The following is a 17450-nucleotide window of genomic DNA, read 5'->3' on the forward strand; positions in this document are numbered from 1 at the left end:
AAGTCAAGCAACAATATACAGGTAGCGCCAAGAAAAATATTTCAAACACAATAGTATATAATAATAATAAGAGCAATAAAGGCAATAAGAGCGATAAAAACCCCACAGGATATAAAAAGAGTACAATAAAACTATCATAATAAAATAAATACCAAATAAATAAATAAAATAAATAAAAAATACCAAATCATACGGCATAGTCTCAATGGTGGCAATAGATCTTCTAGTCCTGGTATGGGACTTTCTTGGTAGCTTCACTTAATAGCAGTATATGAAAAGGAAGCAAAAACAGAGGCAAACCCATAGTGCAATATGGTAGTATGTGGTAGGACAAACAACACTTAGATAAGATGTCAACTCACATATGGTAGAGCTATAAGCAGCTCTAGGTAAAACAAAGAATGCAAAGAATGGCATGGGCTGGGTCATGAAAGAAGGACATTTATTTCTTATATTCAGTAAAAATTAAAATGTACAATAAAGATCCTTAAAAATACATGATTCACACTAGGCAGTCTAAGAGTACCCTTTAAAGGCCTTACATGTTGTCTACAAGTGCGCGTATGGGTGCCTTGATATCTGTCTCATGTTCATTTATCATAAGGATAAGCCTTTGTCTTTGCATAGAACAGCCATATGGTAACTCCTGGGAACCTGGGAAACACAACTCATACCAGTGCTGGGAACAGAATTAGCCAGAAAGACTGTATTTGTGAAAGCCTCTAATACTGATTGTGTGCAATAAATGCAGCAAGTCAACGGCATTATTTGAATAAAATAGCTTGCTGTTATACTGTTTTTCTTTATATTTTGCCTGTAAATGATTGACCTGTAACAGAGACTAGCCATTTTGAGCAAGGCCATATTCCGTCCCCACAAACAAAGCTTGTGGGAGATCATCCCATTTCTTACGGAAAATTGCCTTTTGTCTTTGATACCATTAGAGTTAATTCTGTTATTAATTATTTGGTGGCCTGTGATCTTCATGCCTAGCTCTTATTTGTGACCCCCTGCCACCAGTTGTTTCCTTAAACATGTAAGCTTTTTTTGGGTGTATTGCCATTTACTATACATGGCACTGTCTGATTGGCCAGCACCATCTATAGTTACATTGTGACCCGATGTCGGAAGGTCACACATTCCCTTCTTTATTTGGTAGTGTTCATGTAGCACCAGAAAAACTAAATTAAGCATATTTCTTTCCATGAAGGTTTCTCTAAGTTTGCCTGTATGTGTGTATTTGTATGTGTGCTTCTATGTGTGGATCCCTTATTATGTGTCTGCCTGTACCAATTAGTGTGGTGTCTGTGATTGGGCTCGATGTGTGTTTTATTGTGGTGTCTGTAAGTGTATTTCTGTACGTGTGTATTTGTCACTGTATCACACAAAGTTTGTGCTTTTATGTATTAATGAGTGTAGTAAGTGTGTGTTATGTGGGTCTCTGAACCATATGTTTGTAAATGATATTTGTGAGTATTTTTATATATGTGTATGCCAGTATGTGTGCCCCGTAAGTGTGTATCTGTGTATGTACCTGCATATGTGTGTGTATGTAATAATTCTTTTTGTAATGTTTGTGCCCTTGGACAAAGCAAATTGTATTGTGAGTGATCTCACTTAAAGGACCACTCTAGGCACCCAGACCACTTCAGCTTAATGAAGTGGTCTGGGTGCCAGGTCCAGCTAGGGTTAACCCATTTTTTTTATAAACATAGCAGTTTCAGAGAAACTGCTATGTTTATTAATGGGTTAAGGCTTCCCCCTAATCCTCTAGTGGCTGTCTCATTGACAGCCGCTAGAGGCGCTTGCGTGATTCTCACTGTGAAAATCACAGTGAGAGCACGCAAGCGTCCATAGGAAAGCATTGTAAATGCTTTCCTATGCGACCGGCTGAATGCTCGCGCAGCTCTTGCCGCGCGTGCGCATTCAGCCGACGGGGCAGAACGGAGGCAGAGAGGAGGAGGAGAGCTCCCCGCCCAGCGCTGGAAAAAGGTAAGTTTTACCCCTTTTCCCCTATCCAGAGCCGGGCGGGAGGGGGTCCCTAAGGGTGGGGGCACCCTCAGGGCACTCTAGTGCCAGGAAAACGAGTATGTTTTCGTGGCACTAGAGTGGTCCTTTAAGGTAGCACCTGAACTACCAGTTTTGCCATTCATTTGGCCAGCATAAAGAAAAGTGTTATGCACATAACTGAGAGAAGAACTAAAGAGACTGTTTAAGGGCAGAGGCCAGTAGAATGGTAAAAGCCTCAAATGGTGAGATGGTATATGTATTTTTCCATTTCATCATAAGGCATAAGACACTTAACAAATCAGAAATCAGAATGCTACAATTTATTTTCGAGAACTTTGTTTGCTTCCTTAGTGTTTTTAAGAATGTGAGAATGTGGTTTTTATTAAGTCGTGTCAGAGTTTTTGAGTTTAAGTGTTTTTTACACATATTATTAGGAAATCATTTTTATAATAGATACTTGGGTTCACCCTCTAATGTACTGGAACATTGCACCGCACAAGTCTGTGCCATGTTAGATCCTCATTGACATGTGCCTGGTCAAATTGTCCAATTTGAGTAAAGAAGTATGTGAATCAATATCACACAAGAGAATATTAATAAATAAATTACCAATTGGTTTCTTTTTTCTCTTTAAGGGAGAGAAGTATGATGGGCGACGGGCCGATGTGTGGAGTTGTGGAGTCATACTGTTTGCTCTCCTAGTGGTAAGACAAATTCTAGTCTCTGGGAGAGGGTATTAAACATTATTCTTACTGTGGAAGGTTGATATAGTATCAGCCATGGATGAGAACTGTTCACCGTATTTGTATTCGATAAATTGTGGCTTTAATTTGCCTGTTACTTGCACATCAAAGTGAAACATCAATTCATAAAATTGTACTGATGTGTGCCTGGCCAAATTCCATATGATGCATTGATAATCTGGGTCAATATCAACCAATTATTACTTAAATTAGTCTACAAATAATCAAAACATTCTTCTAATATGAATATTAATTTTATGCTTCCTGATGCAATAATGCTCCACTGAAATCTATTATTAATCTAGTGGATCTAACATCTCTGCCATTAGTAGACATGTAAGCCAATATTGGTTTATAGGAACATCTGCTGGAAACTTTGAAGTTACCTGTGTACCGTTTGGCTAATACTATAAAGAATAAGCCACTTACTTATGTGACTGGTGTTAACAAGCCACCGTGACCCCTCATCTGGGGTTAAAGATTACATCCATCACTTTAGTAAATAGACCCGATATGACTCTTCTTAAAAACGACACCATGAATAGCGTGCACAGTGCCTTGCTTCAATGTAACACCTCTGTTTTCTACCAGCTAAGTGCGATCCTGTGGTGCCAGTCTGGAACATTTGCTGTAATTTAATACAATTGTCAAATGGAGACAGACTATTTTTGAGCAACCTTCAAAGATCAGGACTGCTGTTTCATAACGTTCATAACATGTTTCATGTCGAATAATGAATACGAATTAATTGAAAACATGAATGGCCTGTTTTTTTGTTGTTTTTTTTACAGGGAGCATTGCCCTTTGATGATGATAACTTGCGCCAACTTTTAGAGAAGGTGAAGCGTGGAGTATTTCATATGCCACATTTTATTCCTCCGGACTGTCAAAACCTCCTGAGAGGCATGATCGAGGTGGAACCAGAGAAGAGACTTAGTGTTAGTATCACAAACATTGTCAAAATTTACGTTTAGCTTACAGTTGTAATTTCAATTGAGTTACTCAACTTACAAACTGTATACTGTATCATTATAGCCATGTATAAAAGCAATATCATGCTACAATTGTCTGACCTTCCATTCCATGTAACATCTCACCCATTCCTACCATACCTGTACACCATACCTTTGCGTGTCCCTCAACTAAATAATTTTATTCCCTTCATATCAAGTCCTCCATATTTTCCAATAAGGAAAACACAGGTGAAAACCTTACATTTCTCTTTTGTTTTTGCAGTTGGACCAGATACAGAAACACTCCTGGTATTTGTAAGTACCGAATATTAATAAGTCTGTAGGTTTTTTTTTTATATCTTGTTTAGCTCTGTAGTTGATTCTGGCATTGACTTGTAATGCTTAAAATTATGTCATGGATGTATGACTCAGCTACTTAGAATCCAGATTTTAAGAACAATATTTGGCATAAAGTGTAGAACAGACTGAGCCAATAGTGAGCTTACCAGATCATTGGAGCTATGCTCCCCCCACTACCCCCCAACCATTATAGTGTGAATTCGAAAGATTGTTGGCTCCTCCAATGTTGAGATTAACATGTTACAGAGACAACTCTTAATTGCTTGAAGTTAACTGTGTTCATTTAGTAAATGGAGTGATGCAGATGTACTATTTAATTTTGTTTGTCATAATTACCTGGTTATGTATGTGTACAATCTGTGTACCTTAACCAGTGTTACATGGATTGTTTCTCAAGTAGAGACTATAAAAAATAAATTGTTATATAGTGTAAATCAACAACAAGTATGATGCAGATTTTACAGAACTACTGTCTGCTTCTAATCTGTATTAAATGCAGGAATAATTAAATGGACGCTGTAGGCACCAAAACAACTTTAGTTTAATGAAGCAGTTTTGGTGTATTGGTCAATTTCACTGCAATCACTGCAATCTCGCTGCTCAATTCTCTGCCATTTAGGAGTTAAATTACCTTGTTTATGCATTTCTAGTCACACCTCCCTGTATGTGAGTTGTGAAGCCTTATTAAAGACTTCCTGAAAAGTAACCAATCTTAGTGTTTTTCCCATTATTGCACAGCCTTTTTAAAGTACAATGTCTTATCTCCTGCTCTGTTAACTGCCTTCTACATCCTACAGGAGCCTCCAGTGTGTGATTAAAGTTCAATGTATAGAGCAGGAAATAAAAACTGCTAAAGCAAGTTAACATCATATTGAAAATGAAACTATTTTTTCCATGCAGGCTGTGTCAGGGAAGTGTGGCTAGAGCTGCATAAACAGAAACAAAAGTCATTTAACCCCTTAAGGACCAAACTTCTGGAATAAAAGGGAATCATGACATGTCACACATGTCATGTGTCCTTAAGGGGTTAAAGGGACACTATAGTCACCTGAACAACTTCAGCTTAATGAGGTTGTTCAGGTGAGTGCTACAGCTACCCGGAGCCTTTTTCTTGTAAGCACTGTATTTTCTGCGAAAATGCAGTGTTTACATTGGAAGCTTGGAACACCTCTTGTTGCAGTCAATCAGACGGCCACCAGAGGGACTTCCGAGTTCAGAGGCCCTAAAAAGGCCTCTCGTCCGATGCATTCTGGGTGAATGCATCAGACGGGCTATCAGCACACAAAGCACTGTGAACGCGCTTTGTGTGCTGATAGCCTGTCAGCACTGCTGTGGGCGTGGCTTCAGCTGACAGCTTCAGCTTCAGCTGACAGCTGAAGCCCGAACCCACAGGGACGCTTACTGTCCACAATAGTGGTTGAAGGGGGGGGGGGGGAGGAGACCTACTCTCCTCCCCCCCCCCGGCCCCCACCGCTGTGCGGGTGGGGGCCCTAAAACCCGCCGCACAGTAGTGGGGGCCGGGGGGGGGGACAGTAGGTCCCCCCCTCATTGATAATTTTAGGGCCCCCACCCGCCGCTCAGGGGTGGGGGCCGGGGGGGGCAGTAGGTCCCCCCCCTCATTGAGAATTTTAGGGCCCCCACCCGCCGCACAGGGGTGGGGGCCGGGGGGGGACAGTAGGTCCCCCCCCTTATTGATAATTTTAGGGCCCCCACCCGCCGCACAGGGTTGGGGGCCGGGGGGGGTACAGTAGGTCCCCCCTCATTGATAATTTTAGGGCCCCCACCCGCCGCTCAGGGGTGGGGGCCGGGGGGGCAGTAGGTCCCCCCCCTCATTGATAATTTTAGGGCCCCCACCCGCCGCACAGGGGTGGGGGCCGGGGGGGGACAGTAGGTCCCCCCCCTTATTGATAATTTTAGGGCCCCCACCCGCCGCACAGGGTTGGGGGCCGGGGGGGGGACAGTAGGTCCCCCCTCATTGATAATTTTAGGGCCCCCACCCGCCGCTCAGGGGTGGGGGCCGGGGGGGGCAGTAGGTCCCCCCCTCATTGATAATTTTAGGGCCCCCACACGCCGCTCAGGGGTGGGGGCCGGGGGGGGCAGTAGGTCCCCCCCCTCATTGAGAATTTTAGGGCCCCCACCCGCCGCACAGGGGTGGGGGCCGGGGGGGGACAGTAGGTCCCCCCCCCTCATTGATAATTTTAGGGCCCCCACCCGCCGCTCAGGGGTGGGGGCCGGGGGGGGCAGTAGGTCCCCCCCCTCATTGAGAATTTTAGGGCCCCCACCCGCCGCACAGGGGTGGGGGCCGGGGGGGGACAGTAGGTCCCCCCCCTATTGATAATTTTAGGGCCCCCACCCGCCGCACAGGGGTGGGGGCCGGGGGGGGGGGACAGTAGGTCCCCCCCTCATTGATAATTTTAGGGCCCCCACCCGCCGCTCAGGGGTGGGGGCCGGGGGGGGCAGTAGGTCCCCCCCCTCATTGATAATTTTAGGGCCCCCACCCGCCGCACAGGGGTGGGGGCCGGGGGGGACAGCAGGTCCCCCCCCTTATTGATAATTTTAGAAAGCGAGCTGAGCTGTCAGTCAGACAGCTCAGCTCGCGAACGCGCATTCCGCGCACATGCGCGGTAAAGCGCTCAGGTTCTTCATAGGGCGGCATTCAATGCCGCTCTATGAAGAACGCGATTGGTGCAGCGCGAAGCCGTCCCATTGGGCCCCGCGATTTCGTCATTTTGACGAAAAGGGGGCGCGGCCTAGCGGGGAGCTCGGCGCTGGAACGGAGGTAAGTTTTTAATATAAAAACACCTCGAAATTTTTTTTTAATGAATGAAAGTACATATAAAAGCAAGAAGGAAGGCTGGGGGACCTGTCTTTCTTGCTTTTATATGGTGACTATAGAGTCCCTTTAATTCATAAATGGCAGATAATTTAGTAGTGAGACTGAGGGGCATGATCTATTCACCCAAACTACTTTATTAAGCTAAAGTTTGTTTGATGCCTATATTGTCCCTTTAAAGGGAGATTCCAACTATTAGTTATATTGGTCTACCATAAGATTTAATGGACTTAATTCACAAAAACTTGAGTTTCAGTTACAGATCCTAGTATCTAATCCAGCATTGGTGAAATTACTGTTTGTTGAGTGTTGACGGCAGTACTTATCTTGTCTGGGCAAAGTCACTATTTAACGTTAATGGAAACTCAGTTTTGTAGATGATCATGATTGATATGGGTTCACTCTCTGGCCAACTCTTCCCATATTGAACAGATCACCAAGGAAGCAAGGTGAATGGTTAGAGTTAGGACCAACCTAGGGGGGTCTGCCTTGACGTTGGCAGGTGGGCTCATCCTCGCATGGCCATTGGAGGTAACTAAAAAACCTCCATTTGTTTAAAAATACATAGGGATTAAGGAGAGAGCGCAGGTAACTTGTTTTTCTTTGATTTTTACTATATATTGGGGCTGATGTGTACTGTAGTCATTTGCTGCCGCCCAGTGATGGGAGTGAGCGCAGGACTTTTCTTTCTGCATCTGTATAGGAATGTATTTCAACAGAAAAGTTTTTTTTGTTTTGTAACTTGTGCCTCCTGGAGCTTGACAAATGTTATTTGAAGACATAAAGGTAAAACAATGCCCTAATGCGAAAAAGATAGCCAGCATTTCAAAAACTCATAAATCAAAGCAGCGGATGAACTGCGGAAGCAGTGCATCATTTTAATTATTAAATGGAAAATCACTGCCGTTCGGTAAATCATTATGCTTTGCTCTTTCTGGGACATGATATTACAGATGCTTATCTATAGAAGAACACATATTATGTGATCTTTTCTAAGTGAAAACATTATATCCTACCCTACTGTGTAATTTTTACAATAACTGTCTGTCTTCATTAAATATGCTCCACATTCACCTGCACATTGGTCATAGCAAAGAGCCATTTAAAGGGATTCTATGGGCACCCAGACCTTTTCATCTCATAGGTGCAGTGTCCCAGTCCCACTTTAGTGCTGTTTAGTAGGCTGATTGTAGGCCCCAGGCCTGCTCCTCTCAAAATCCCCTGAATATTATCAGAGCTGCTTCTAAAACGTATAATCTGGAGCCAACAAGACTTCCAGATAGCTTCAAGACACATATATTCTATTGATGCGGGCAATTATCCTTCGAAAAGTTAGATTCTCAGCTATTTCTTGAAGAGCTCTCATGAGGTGTGACCGACCAGCATGGCAGTCAGGTCCCGTCCCCCATAACAAGTACATTTGATTAGTTCTTGTAGATGTCTCTAAGTGTTCAGGATTTTGCAAAGATCCTGCTTTCTCTTACCCATTATTTATTAATATCCTACGGACATACTGTGTAGGAGAATAGGTTGTAAGATGAGAACAATGTAAGCCAGTAACTCATGTGACACAATTTCGTGGTGACCTGAGCAGGACCCTTTTACAGTATAGAAGCTGAGCGTTGTGTTTGCAAATAATAAAAGCAGTATGTGAGTGTGTGACCATTCCCAGAACACAGTTACCACAGAAGATCTGCAGTCACAATCAGCAAGAAAGCAATTATGAAATAGAATTATTTAAATAATAGACGTTTCGAATTTTAACGCTTAATTAGGTCCATATGCACAGAATCCCCGTGGCTGTTTGTCTTTGGCAAGTCTACGGGTTTGGCATTAAACAAACTCGCGAGATCCTAAAGATAATAGCGGGCCAAACACACAGCTGCTTAACCGCATCTACATTAACCCTTTGTCAGTCCTACAACAGTGTTAAACAGTAGGATATTGTCTGCAGTGTATTATCACAAAAAATCCCCTTACAGCAGTCATTACATGAAATTCAAGTCAGCTTATTATTACTCGTTCTTTAAACCATAAAGCATGTTTAATAACATAAATAATCATTGAACCACACGGATTAGTATTAGCATATAATATATAAATTAATTTAATATATAAATGAATTGAATTAACATGGAAAAGTGATCGTGCTAAATCCACAGAGAAAGCAATAAGAGGCTTTTCCATATATCCCTTATTCATAATCATGGTCTTACATTCCTATAATACATATTCTTGCTTGGGGTGCTTGCTGGCCATTGTTTAGAATGTGTTGCATAATTACTCAACTGTGAAGAGTTAGAGGCAGATATAATTCTATATTGGTAATATTTGCAAGCAAAAAGATGAGAATTTATATACAAAACAAAATATGTGCATGAACCTTTTTTTTTTCTACTCCCTCGATGGTGTATTGAAAAACAAAGTGCACGATTGGTAACTATATATAAGTTAGAGAATTCAACCAAAATCAGCTTTTTGTCCCTTGAAATTTTCAGTTTTTAATTCACTACAATTCAGAATTTTATTAATAATGACCCACAGGGAAAATTAAAAGACCGAATTCTGGGACAGCTGTTCTTCAAGGAGGCTCTCTAAGCAACATAACCACGTTAGCGCTCTGTAGTGGCTATGGTGCCACAAGTCCCTGGCACAATTGGCCTCTAATCTGTCAAACCATTTAGGAACAGTTTGACACATGATCTGATAAGATTCATATTTTGTCATTATTATACCACTTCATGATAAGTCTGGACAGTTTGCGTGTGTTGAAATCTGACACTCTCAGTCAATGAATGCCATCCAAACCTGGTGTGTGTTTGGTATGATTATACCGAAGCATTAACTTTCTCTTCATCAGATGAACTGAGACCAGAAGAACCCTGAGATGGCAAGCTATACACTTCTATAAGCCCACCCACCTTGTCCTGATTTCATATCTTCCAGTATTGGAAGATATTCATTGGTGAACACTTTGGAGAGATCTGAGTTTGGCTGTAATCTGTAATGTATATTCTAAATACCCTTATGGAATAAATTGCATAGTTTTCATTTGAATGGAAACAAATAGAAAAATTCAAGAGGGATAGGCTCATACAAAAATGATTTGCCGACAAGTAATAGCAGGTATTAATTTAGCCTCCTTGCAACCCCCCTTACAAAATAGTGATCTACACATGCTTGAACTTGAAAAGCGACGGCTCCGTCTCACATACATGTGCAAAGTCTGTTTTATCTCCCATGTAAGGGCCTAATTAGCTTACCATAGAAACACTTTATGCATTTGTTTCCCTTAGAGAGAGATCTCAAGATCTCATAAATACCAAAATTGGGTTTGTAACATTTAATAGAACAAAATTCAATAGTCAAATGACATTTCAATCATTATTATTTTTTCTGTTGTGCATTGCTCTGTGTCTTGCATCAATATACAATGACTATTAATGAATATCAGAGAATGTTCATCTAAGTAAAATCAATAGTTTTTCATCACAGGCAATGAAGGGTTCTTAAAAAAAAAAAAAAAGAAAAATTTCTTAAAATAAAATAAAGCCCATCATCTTGTTAAATGTAAATATTGAGTGGATGTTGCTCCCATGTACATACCGTATATACTCATTTGTGCTGGAAAACCCCAACTCGACTTATACTCGAGTCAATGTCTGTATTATTGCAACTTACATTGCCATAATACAGACAATGGGGCTGTAGGAGGGGGGCTGGTAGGAAGCTCTTACTTACTTCTCCTGCAGCTCCTGTCAGCTCCCTTCTCCTCCGCGCCGTCTCATTGCTAGTTTGTGGTTCTTGCGTTCCCGCATTTAGTATGTTCCTGATTCAACCTGTTTTTTGACCATCCCTGTTTGCTGCCTGCCCTGACTTCAGCTAGTTTGACATTCCTCTCTTCTGGAATCCTGACCATGTCTCATTTTGTGGTTTTGCCTAGTTAGATTTCACCTTACAGTGTCTTTGGTCCAAAAAATAACCCCAAATGCAAGTTAACTAATTAGAGTCAAGGCAGAGAGTAAAAAGGGGAGACCATATACAGAGCCTTTCCTGATGACAAGAAGGGAATGAACATTAAGTCCGTTTTGTTTCAAGGGGATATCTATCACAAGAGACCCATGCTTGTTTTTTTTATGCACGAGAGAAACAAAAGGCCCCAGCATTGTATTTCAGTTTTCAGTTGTGCGGCCAAGAATTACTTTTCCATCCCTGCTGCAGCACCAAATTGGTATTAAGTCCATGTCATTATGGCTATGAATGCATACAGAGATTTTAAGGCTTGCTAAATTGTTTTTGGAGACTGTCAGTGTAGAACACGTTAGAATTACTTATGACAGGTGCATGTTTTACCAAGTATACAGTACTTTGTAAAATATGTGCTGGACCTTTGGTAGAACATTTAAATTCATTTTTTTTTCACTCCCACAAGTTATAAAGGCTAAACATTTTAGCAGGAACTAGGCGTTTCTAATTGACAGTAAGGTGTGTCTTGGCGGCTAATATCAATTATTGTGATTTTTTTTTTTGCCTGCTGACATTCCCTTTATGGTACGTTGCTTTTAGAAATACAATTATTTACACTGAAGTGGTTAATGGTTCTGGCACAATGATCTTGTTCTGTCAGCAAATTGTGTTCATTAGAATTTCTTTAAATGCTCAGTGACAGCAGAATATTATGGGAACCTCCTGCTGAATTTACAGCAAATATATTGTTAATCATGCTCGATGGGCATTTACTGTTAGAATGCTATGACTTTAACAGCGGACAATGATGGCATTCTGTGTCCTTTTCTTCTTTTTGTTGAGTATTGATCGAGACGGTTGCAAAACCACACAATGTTCTACAAGCCATCTGTGTGGTTGAACTTTTTGTCCAATATATCCATTAATATTGTGTACAACTCACAGACTTCAATTTGGGGAGTATTGTCATGTCCTTATTAGCTATTTGGAGTGGAGATGCATCACTATCAAGCCAGTTGACATACTATTAGGAAATACCTGAATGAATGGGCCAGGATACGTGTGGCCCTTTTAGATTCTGAACTGTTCTGGTGGCAAAAGGGGATTCAAATCAACAAACATATTCTCAATTACTACACCTAGATAGAGGTGATCTGTGCGACAGTGGGAAGGTGGACCCTTTTGTTTGACAGGGCATAGTAAGCAGGGCACTATGATAGGAACTGTTTATTATATTTCTACTCATAATTATTATATGTAAGGTCATTGCTAGGTTCCAGAAACATTTGAGACTTGTGCCCAAAGGAAGGCTTGAAGACCTATACACTAACAGTGAAGAGAAGACATGTCATGGCATATATTTGTATATATTTCTTACCTGTTCTATGGTAATTTTTTATATATATTGCGCCTTAATATTGTTTTTGTATTTTATTGTACCCTATTTTATCAATGCAAATTTTTTATGGTCCCATGATATACTTGAAAATAGAGAAATCTCAATGTATCCTTCCTGGTAAAATATTGTATAAAATATCATGTCATGTCTCCTCCTCTTTACCCATGGACAGTGTGCTGTTGGTGCTCTCCAAGATCTCAATGAAAGCATAGCCAGAAATATATACATACTGCAGTCAGGTATTGAATGTGATCCTGCCACACTACTTAAGTTAAAGAGAGGTGTGCAGCAATATTTGTGACCCCTAGTACCCATTATTGACAGTAACCTGGGCAAGCCCCACTGCCTCTCTTTAAAGGAACACTGTAGCATTTGGAATACAAATCTGCACTCCTAGCGCTATAGAGAGTTGTGCAGCAATATTTGTGTTCCCCAGTACCCATTATTGACAGTAACCTGGGCAGGCACCACTGCCTCCCTTTAAAGGAACACTAAGCATTAAGAATACAAATCTGTATTCCTAATGTTATAGTGTCCCTCTCCTTAGTAGTACTAGGTCCCACCACTGGGCAAAATGGGGGAAATAAAGGTTTTACTTAACTTACTCTAGTACTGAGGTCTAGAGCAGGTCCTGTCTTCTTCATTAGAGTTCAATACAATACTATACTAGAGGAGCTATGGGAACCTAATTTGTATGCGTGGCAAGTCAGTGCTTTCCTATGGGGATTTTGCATCACTTCACCAGGTTTTACTTGGTCTGTGCTGCGAATGCGCCTCTACTGGCAGGCAGGATGACATCCACTAGAGCAGGAGTTACCTTGCAATGTAAGCACCATGTTTTACATTGCACGATTAAGGGGGCAGGGATACTGCTCCCAGACCACTTCATCTGGGTGTCTATAGTGTTCCTTTAAATAGCTGAAGGAAGCACTACACTCCCGATCTTTCTTTACAAAGAAGGCTGCTTTGAGAAACAACTCAAATAAAAAAGTAAAAAAACACTAATTTCCTCCTGACCCCAAATACAGGGCTTTGGCCCCCTAAGACCACCTAGCACGGCTTATGACTATACCCCAACAGTTGCTGCAGAATTATTACAATATCAGGGTATATTGGAATGGTTTTAATTCCCAATTTGTATGTTGAAATATTTTTTGAGTGTGGGTCCATTGTTGCTGCTTCATTTCTGTTTGTCTTAAATATGGCTTAGGAGGGTTTAACTTAGTGTGAATACAATATATTACAACGAGAATGGTATTTTTTTATCTTTACATTATCAACAGGGGAGGCAAAAATGAACCAGAGCCCGAGCAGCCTACACCGCGGAAAGTGTCTATCAGACGGATTCACTCAGTCAGCGAGTTTGACCCAGATGTACTGGACAGTATGCATTCCTTGGGCTGCTTCAGGGACAAAACCAAATTGAAGCAAGAACTTCAGAATGAGGAGTGAGTATGTTGAAAATGGTGTATATTTGGCCCATGGTTTGGATTTGGCAAAATATTTAGGAATACATGAGCTTGGAATAGAAAAAGTGCAATCTGTTTAATGCCATTCCAGAGATCCCAAATGCCATTCTAATGCTTCTCATAAAAAAACAACCCAATGCTTCTCTATGAGATTCACTGGATTGGTACAATTATGTGGCCGCTGTCCATGCTTAGTTCATCCTCAGTGGTTCTCTATGAGAGAGTATTTGGTTAGACAATGCCCAGTACTAATGATGAACCATGACAGGTCAGTTTTATTTCATAGAAATAAAATTCTAAAAAATATATATTTTAAAATGTATTTAATGCATTAGCCATAAGCATATGCATATATATTTCCTTTGCCATAAAGTAAAGGACAGTTGTCATTATCCAAATTCCACTATGTCGTAATACAGCACATACAATATATATATAAAGGGATCTTCTGTCCCATTCCAGGCACAAATACATTATGAATTGTAGTGGTCATTATCAGTTCTGTTCTTTAGATCTTTAATAGTGAGGGAAATAGAATACATTCACATTCGGAGCAGGAGGAGAGGCCTCATCCTTGGAGATGCAGCTGCGGAGATTGGGGGAATGGCCTTCAGCAACTTCTAGGCATAAGCTATCTCACAGCTTGAACTTTAGCTCCATCCCACAATAGTACTAGTAATAGTAGACACCATGGAAGTCATAGGGAGCTGTGCAGTGGAGACACCACCCAAGAACAGGGCTCTCTTTAAAGCGGGGCAAACAGGGCAGCTGCCCCATGGGCCCCGCTGTCCGCAAAAATGTTTTTATCTGCCCCATGGGTCCGCCGATGCTGCAGCTGGTCAGGCGATGTGGCCCTTTAGCAGCGCGACCAGGCCCCCTGGCTTTATGGCAGCAGGCTGGGAGGAAGGGACTGCCATAAATCACTTCCTCCCAGATAAGTGAAGCCGCATGGGAGGAAGGAGAAGGCTGTAAAGAGGGGGCTGAGCCTCTCACTCCCAACTACCTCAGCCTGCCACCCTCCTGAATAAGGTAGGAAACTGGAGGGTGGATTTAAAATGTTAAAGTTTGCATGTGTGTCAGTATGTCTGTGTGTGTGCCAATATGTCTGTGTGTGTGTGTCAGTACATCTATGTGAGTGTGTGTCAGTATGTCTGTGTGTGTGCTAATATGTCTGTGTGTTAGTCAGTATGTCTGTGAGGGTCAATATGTCTATGTGTGTGCCAATATGTCTGTGTGTGTATGTCTGTGTATTTGTTAGTGTGTGTGTCAGTATGTCTGTGTGTCAATATGTCTGTGTGTGTTTGTCAATATGTCTATGAAAAATAAGAGAGTCCGCAAACATTTCCAGTTATACTAATTCCAGGATAAATTACTCATTTATTGAACCCTTCTTGTAACTTCTCGTAACTTTACCTGGGTGAAGTCAAACCCTTATAAAACAACCTGCCCCACTACCTGGGAATGGAGCCAGGGTACTCTTATCATCATAACCACTACAGAGGGCTGCGGTGGTTATGGTGGTTAGAGAAACTCTAGCGATAAGGATAACTAAACACGATATTAGAAATTCTGGTAAGTGACGGGTGTGCATCATACAACGTGCATTATACATTATATAAACCCACAGGTATATGCCTATCAGCGTGTACTAAATGTGTATCTCTATGTTGTCAGTATGTGTGCCAGTGTGTATATCTGTATTTAGTCAGTATATCTATGTTTCTTTATGTAGTCTGTGTGTATCTGTTACTGCATATGTGTCATTGTGTGTTAGTGTGTGTAACTGTGTGTATGTGTATCTGCATGTGTGTCAGGTTGTGTATCAGCGTTTCTGTATGTGTGTAAGTTTGTGTATCTGTATGATATTGTATGTATTTGTGTATCTGTATGTGTTCAGTGTGTGTACTTGTGTGTGTGTATATCTGTCTGTGTATCTGTGTAGAGTCAGTGTGTTTATCTGTGTATCTGCATGTGTATCAGTGTGTGCATCAGTGTGTATCCATGTGTCAGTGTGTGTATATGTCTTTGCATGTGTTTTAGGTTGTGTACCTGTGTGTCTGTATGTGTCAGTGTATGTATCTGTGTCAGTCTATGTCTGCATGTGTGTCAGTGTGAGTGTCAGTGTTTATATATGTGAATATGCATGTGTTTCAGTGTGTGTGTATGTGTATTATAGTGTGTGTGTGTGTGTGGCAGTGTATGTGTACATGTGAATACATCTCAGCATTCAAAACGCCAACACTACACACAAGTGCACCCCTGCATTCAAACGTCAACACTACATGCAAACACAGTCCTGCATAGAAACGTCAATACTACATACAAACACACCTTTGTGTTAAACACCAAATATATATTTAAACACACCCCTGCATTCAAAAACAAACACTACACATAAATGCTTGCATTCAAAGGCTAACATCACATACAAACACACATGCTTACATACAAACACACATACACTGCTCAGTACTAAATACAACACTGCAAGCATGGGAAGATGGTAGAGCCCCAGCTATCAAAGTATTGTTGGAGTTGCAAGACAGATGGGAATCTATCATTTGGCCACCCTTGTGATTGCGCGGCCCAAAAAATTCTTGCACCTGTGCCCTCTCGAGTGAAAGGCGTGATTGCATGTCAGGGAGTAGGAGTGGGGGTCAGGATCCAGGGGGCCCAATCAAATGCTTGCCCAGGGCCCAATCAATATTGAAGAAGGCAACGTCTAACAAGACGATCCAGAAAACGGTAAGTGACACCCTGGATGCGTTTCGCACACCACCTGGTAAAAAGTCTCTAAGAGTGAAAACAAGGGAGAGAGTTACAAATGATACGTTGTTTATGTTTCTACCTCTCCACTATGTTCGATTACAAAATATAATATCATTCTGATTGACAGGTAGCCAAGTTGGAGGTTCCCAGTTCCAGGAAAGAGGAAAATATTGCATTGTGGATTAATACATTTAATTTTTCGTTTTCTGACGTGACAAACACATCTTTGCTAAATATTGCAGGAAAAGTAATCATAATATTATAAATCTCGAGTGCTGACAGTTCCCTTTTAAAAGAAGTGGAAAACTAAATATGACTGATTTTCTTTTTTTCCAATCTCTTGCTAATTAGCCTAGAATAACAAGTCTTTTCTGCTTAAATGACAAATAAACAATGCTTAGCTGCTTAAAATACTTCAATTGCTCCCACTATGCACTTATCCAAAAAAAAAAAAGGATTCCCCTTTAAATGACACATAAATTGTAAAATATGAGATATTGGTAGATATTCTGCTTGAATGTATGAAAAAAATAGATACAATTATTTGCTGATGGGTAGAATGCATGCGTGTGAAGCTATTTGTTAAGAATTACAATGCACATCTAGAGCTAAATATATCTCAAGTGTAAGACAAGACAAAAGTATAGACAAGACCTTTAATTAAATGCACTTGTTAAAAAGATATGCAAAACAAAAGTGTAAATGAGGCACATTATTCAGTTTAGCGTTATTGGTAATAATTGTGATAAATGCTAAGGAGCCTTTGCGCAAATTATCATCATTATCACACATCCAAACTACTGTAATTATCATCAGAGCTCAATGCACAAAAGCCTATCCTTGACATTATACTAGTTAGTGCTATCAGAGCAATTGGATGTAAAACCAAATAGATCGGTTTGTTTTGCAAGGGTTTTGTGTTTTGTCAGCGGTGAAACAAAAGATCCA

General features: G+C 41.0%; 1 protein-coding gene across 4 annotated transcripts in view; it reads left to right on the forward strand.

The window, feature by feature from the left end:
* The window catches only part of LOC134577212 (serine/threonine-protein kinase BRSK2-like), a 235573-nt gene that overhangs the window by 195860 nt on the left and 22263 nt on the right, over positions 1–17450 (forward strand). For all 4 annotated transcript variants that reach the window (XM_063435884.1, XM_063435885.1, XM_063435887.1 and 1 more), the window contains exons 7-10: positions 2646–2714; positions 3545–3691; positions 3990–4021; positions 13548–13712. In XM_063435884.1, the coding sequence (XP_063291954.1) occupies positions 2646–2714; positions 3545–3691; positions 3990–4021; positions 13548–13712 (413 nt within the window). The remainder of the gene's footprint in view (positions 1–2645; positions 2715–3544; positions 3692–3989; positions 4022–13547; positions 13713–17450) is intronic.

This window comes from Pelobates fuscus, chromosome 11 (genome assembly GCF_036172605.1).
Source record: "Pelobates fuscus isolate aPelFus1 chromosome 11, aPelFus1.pri, whole genome shotgun sequence".
Classification (NCBI taxonomy): Eukaryota; Metazoa; Chordata; class Amphibia; order Anura; family Pelobatidae; genus Pelobates; species Pelobates fuscus.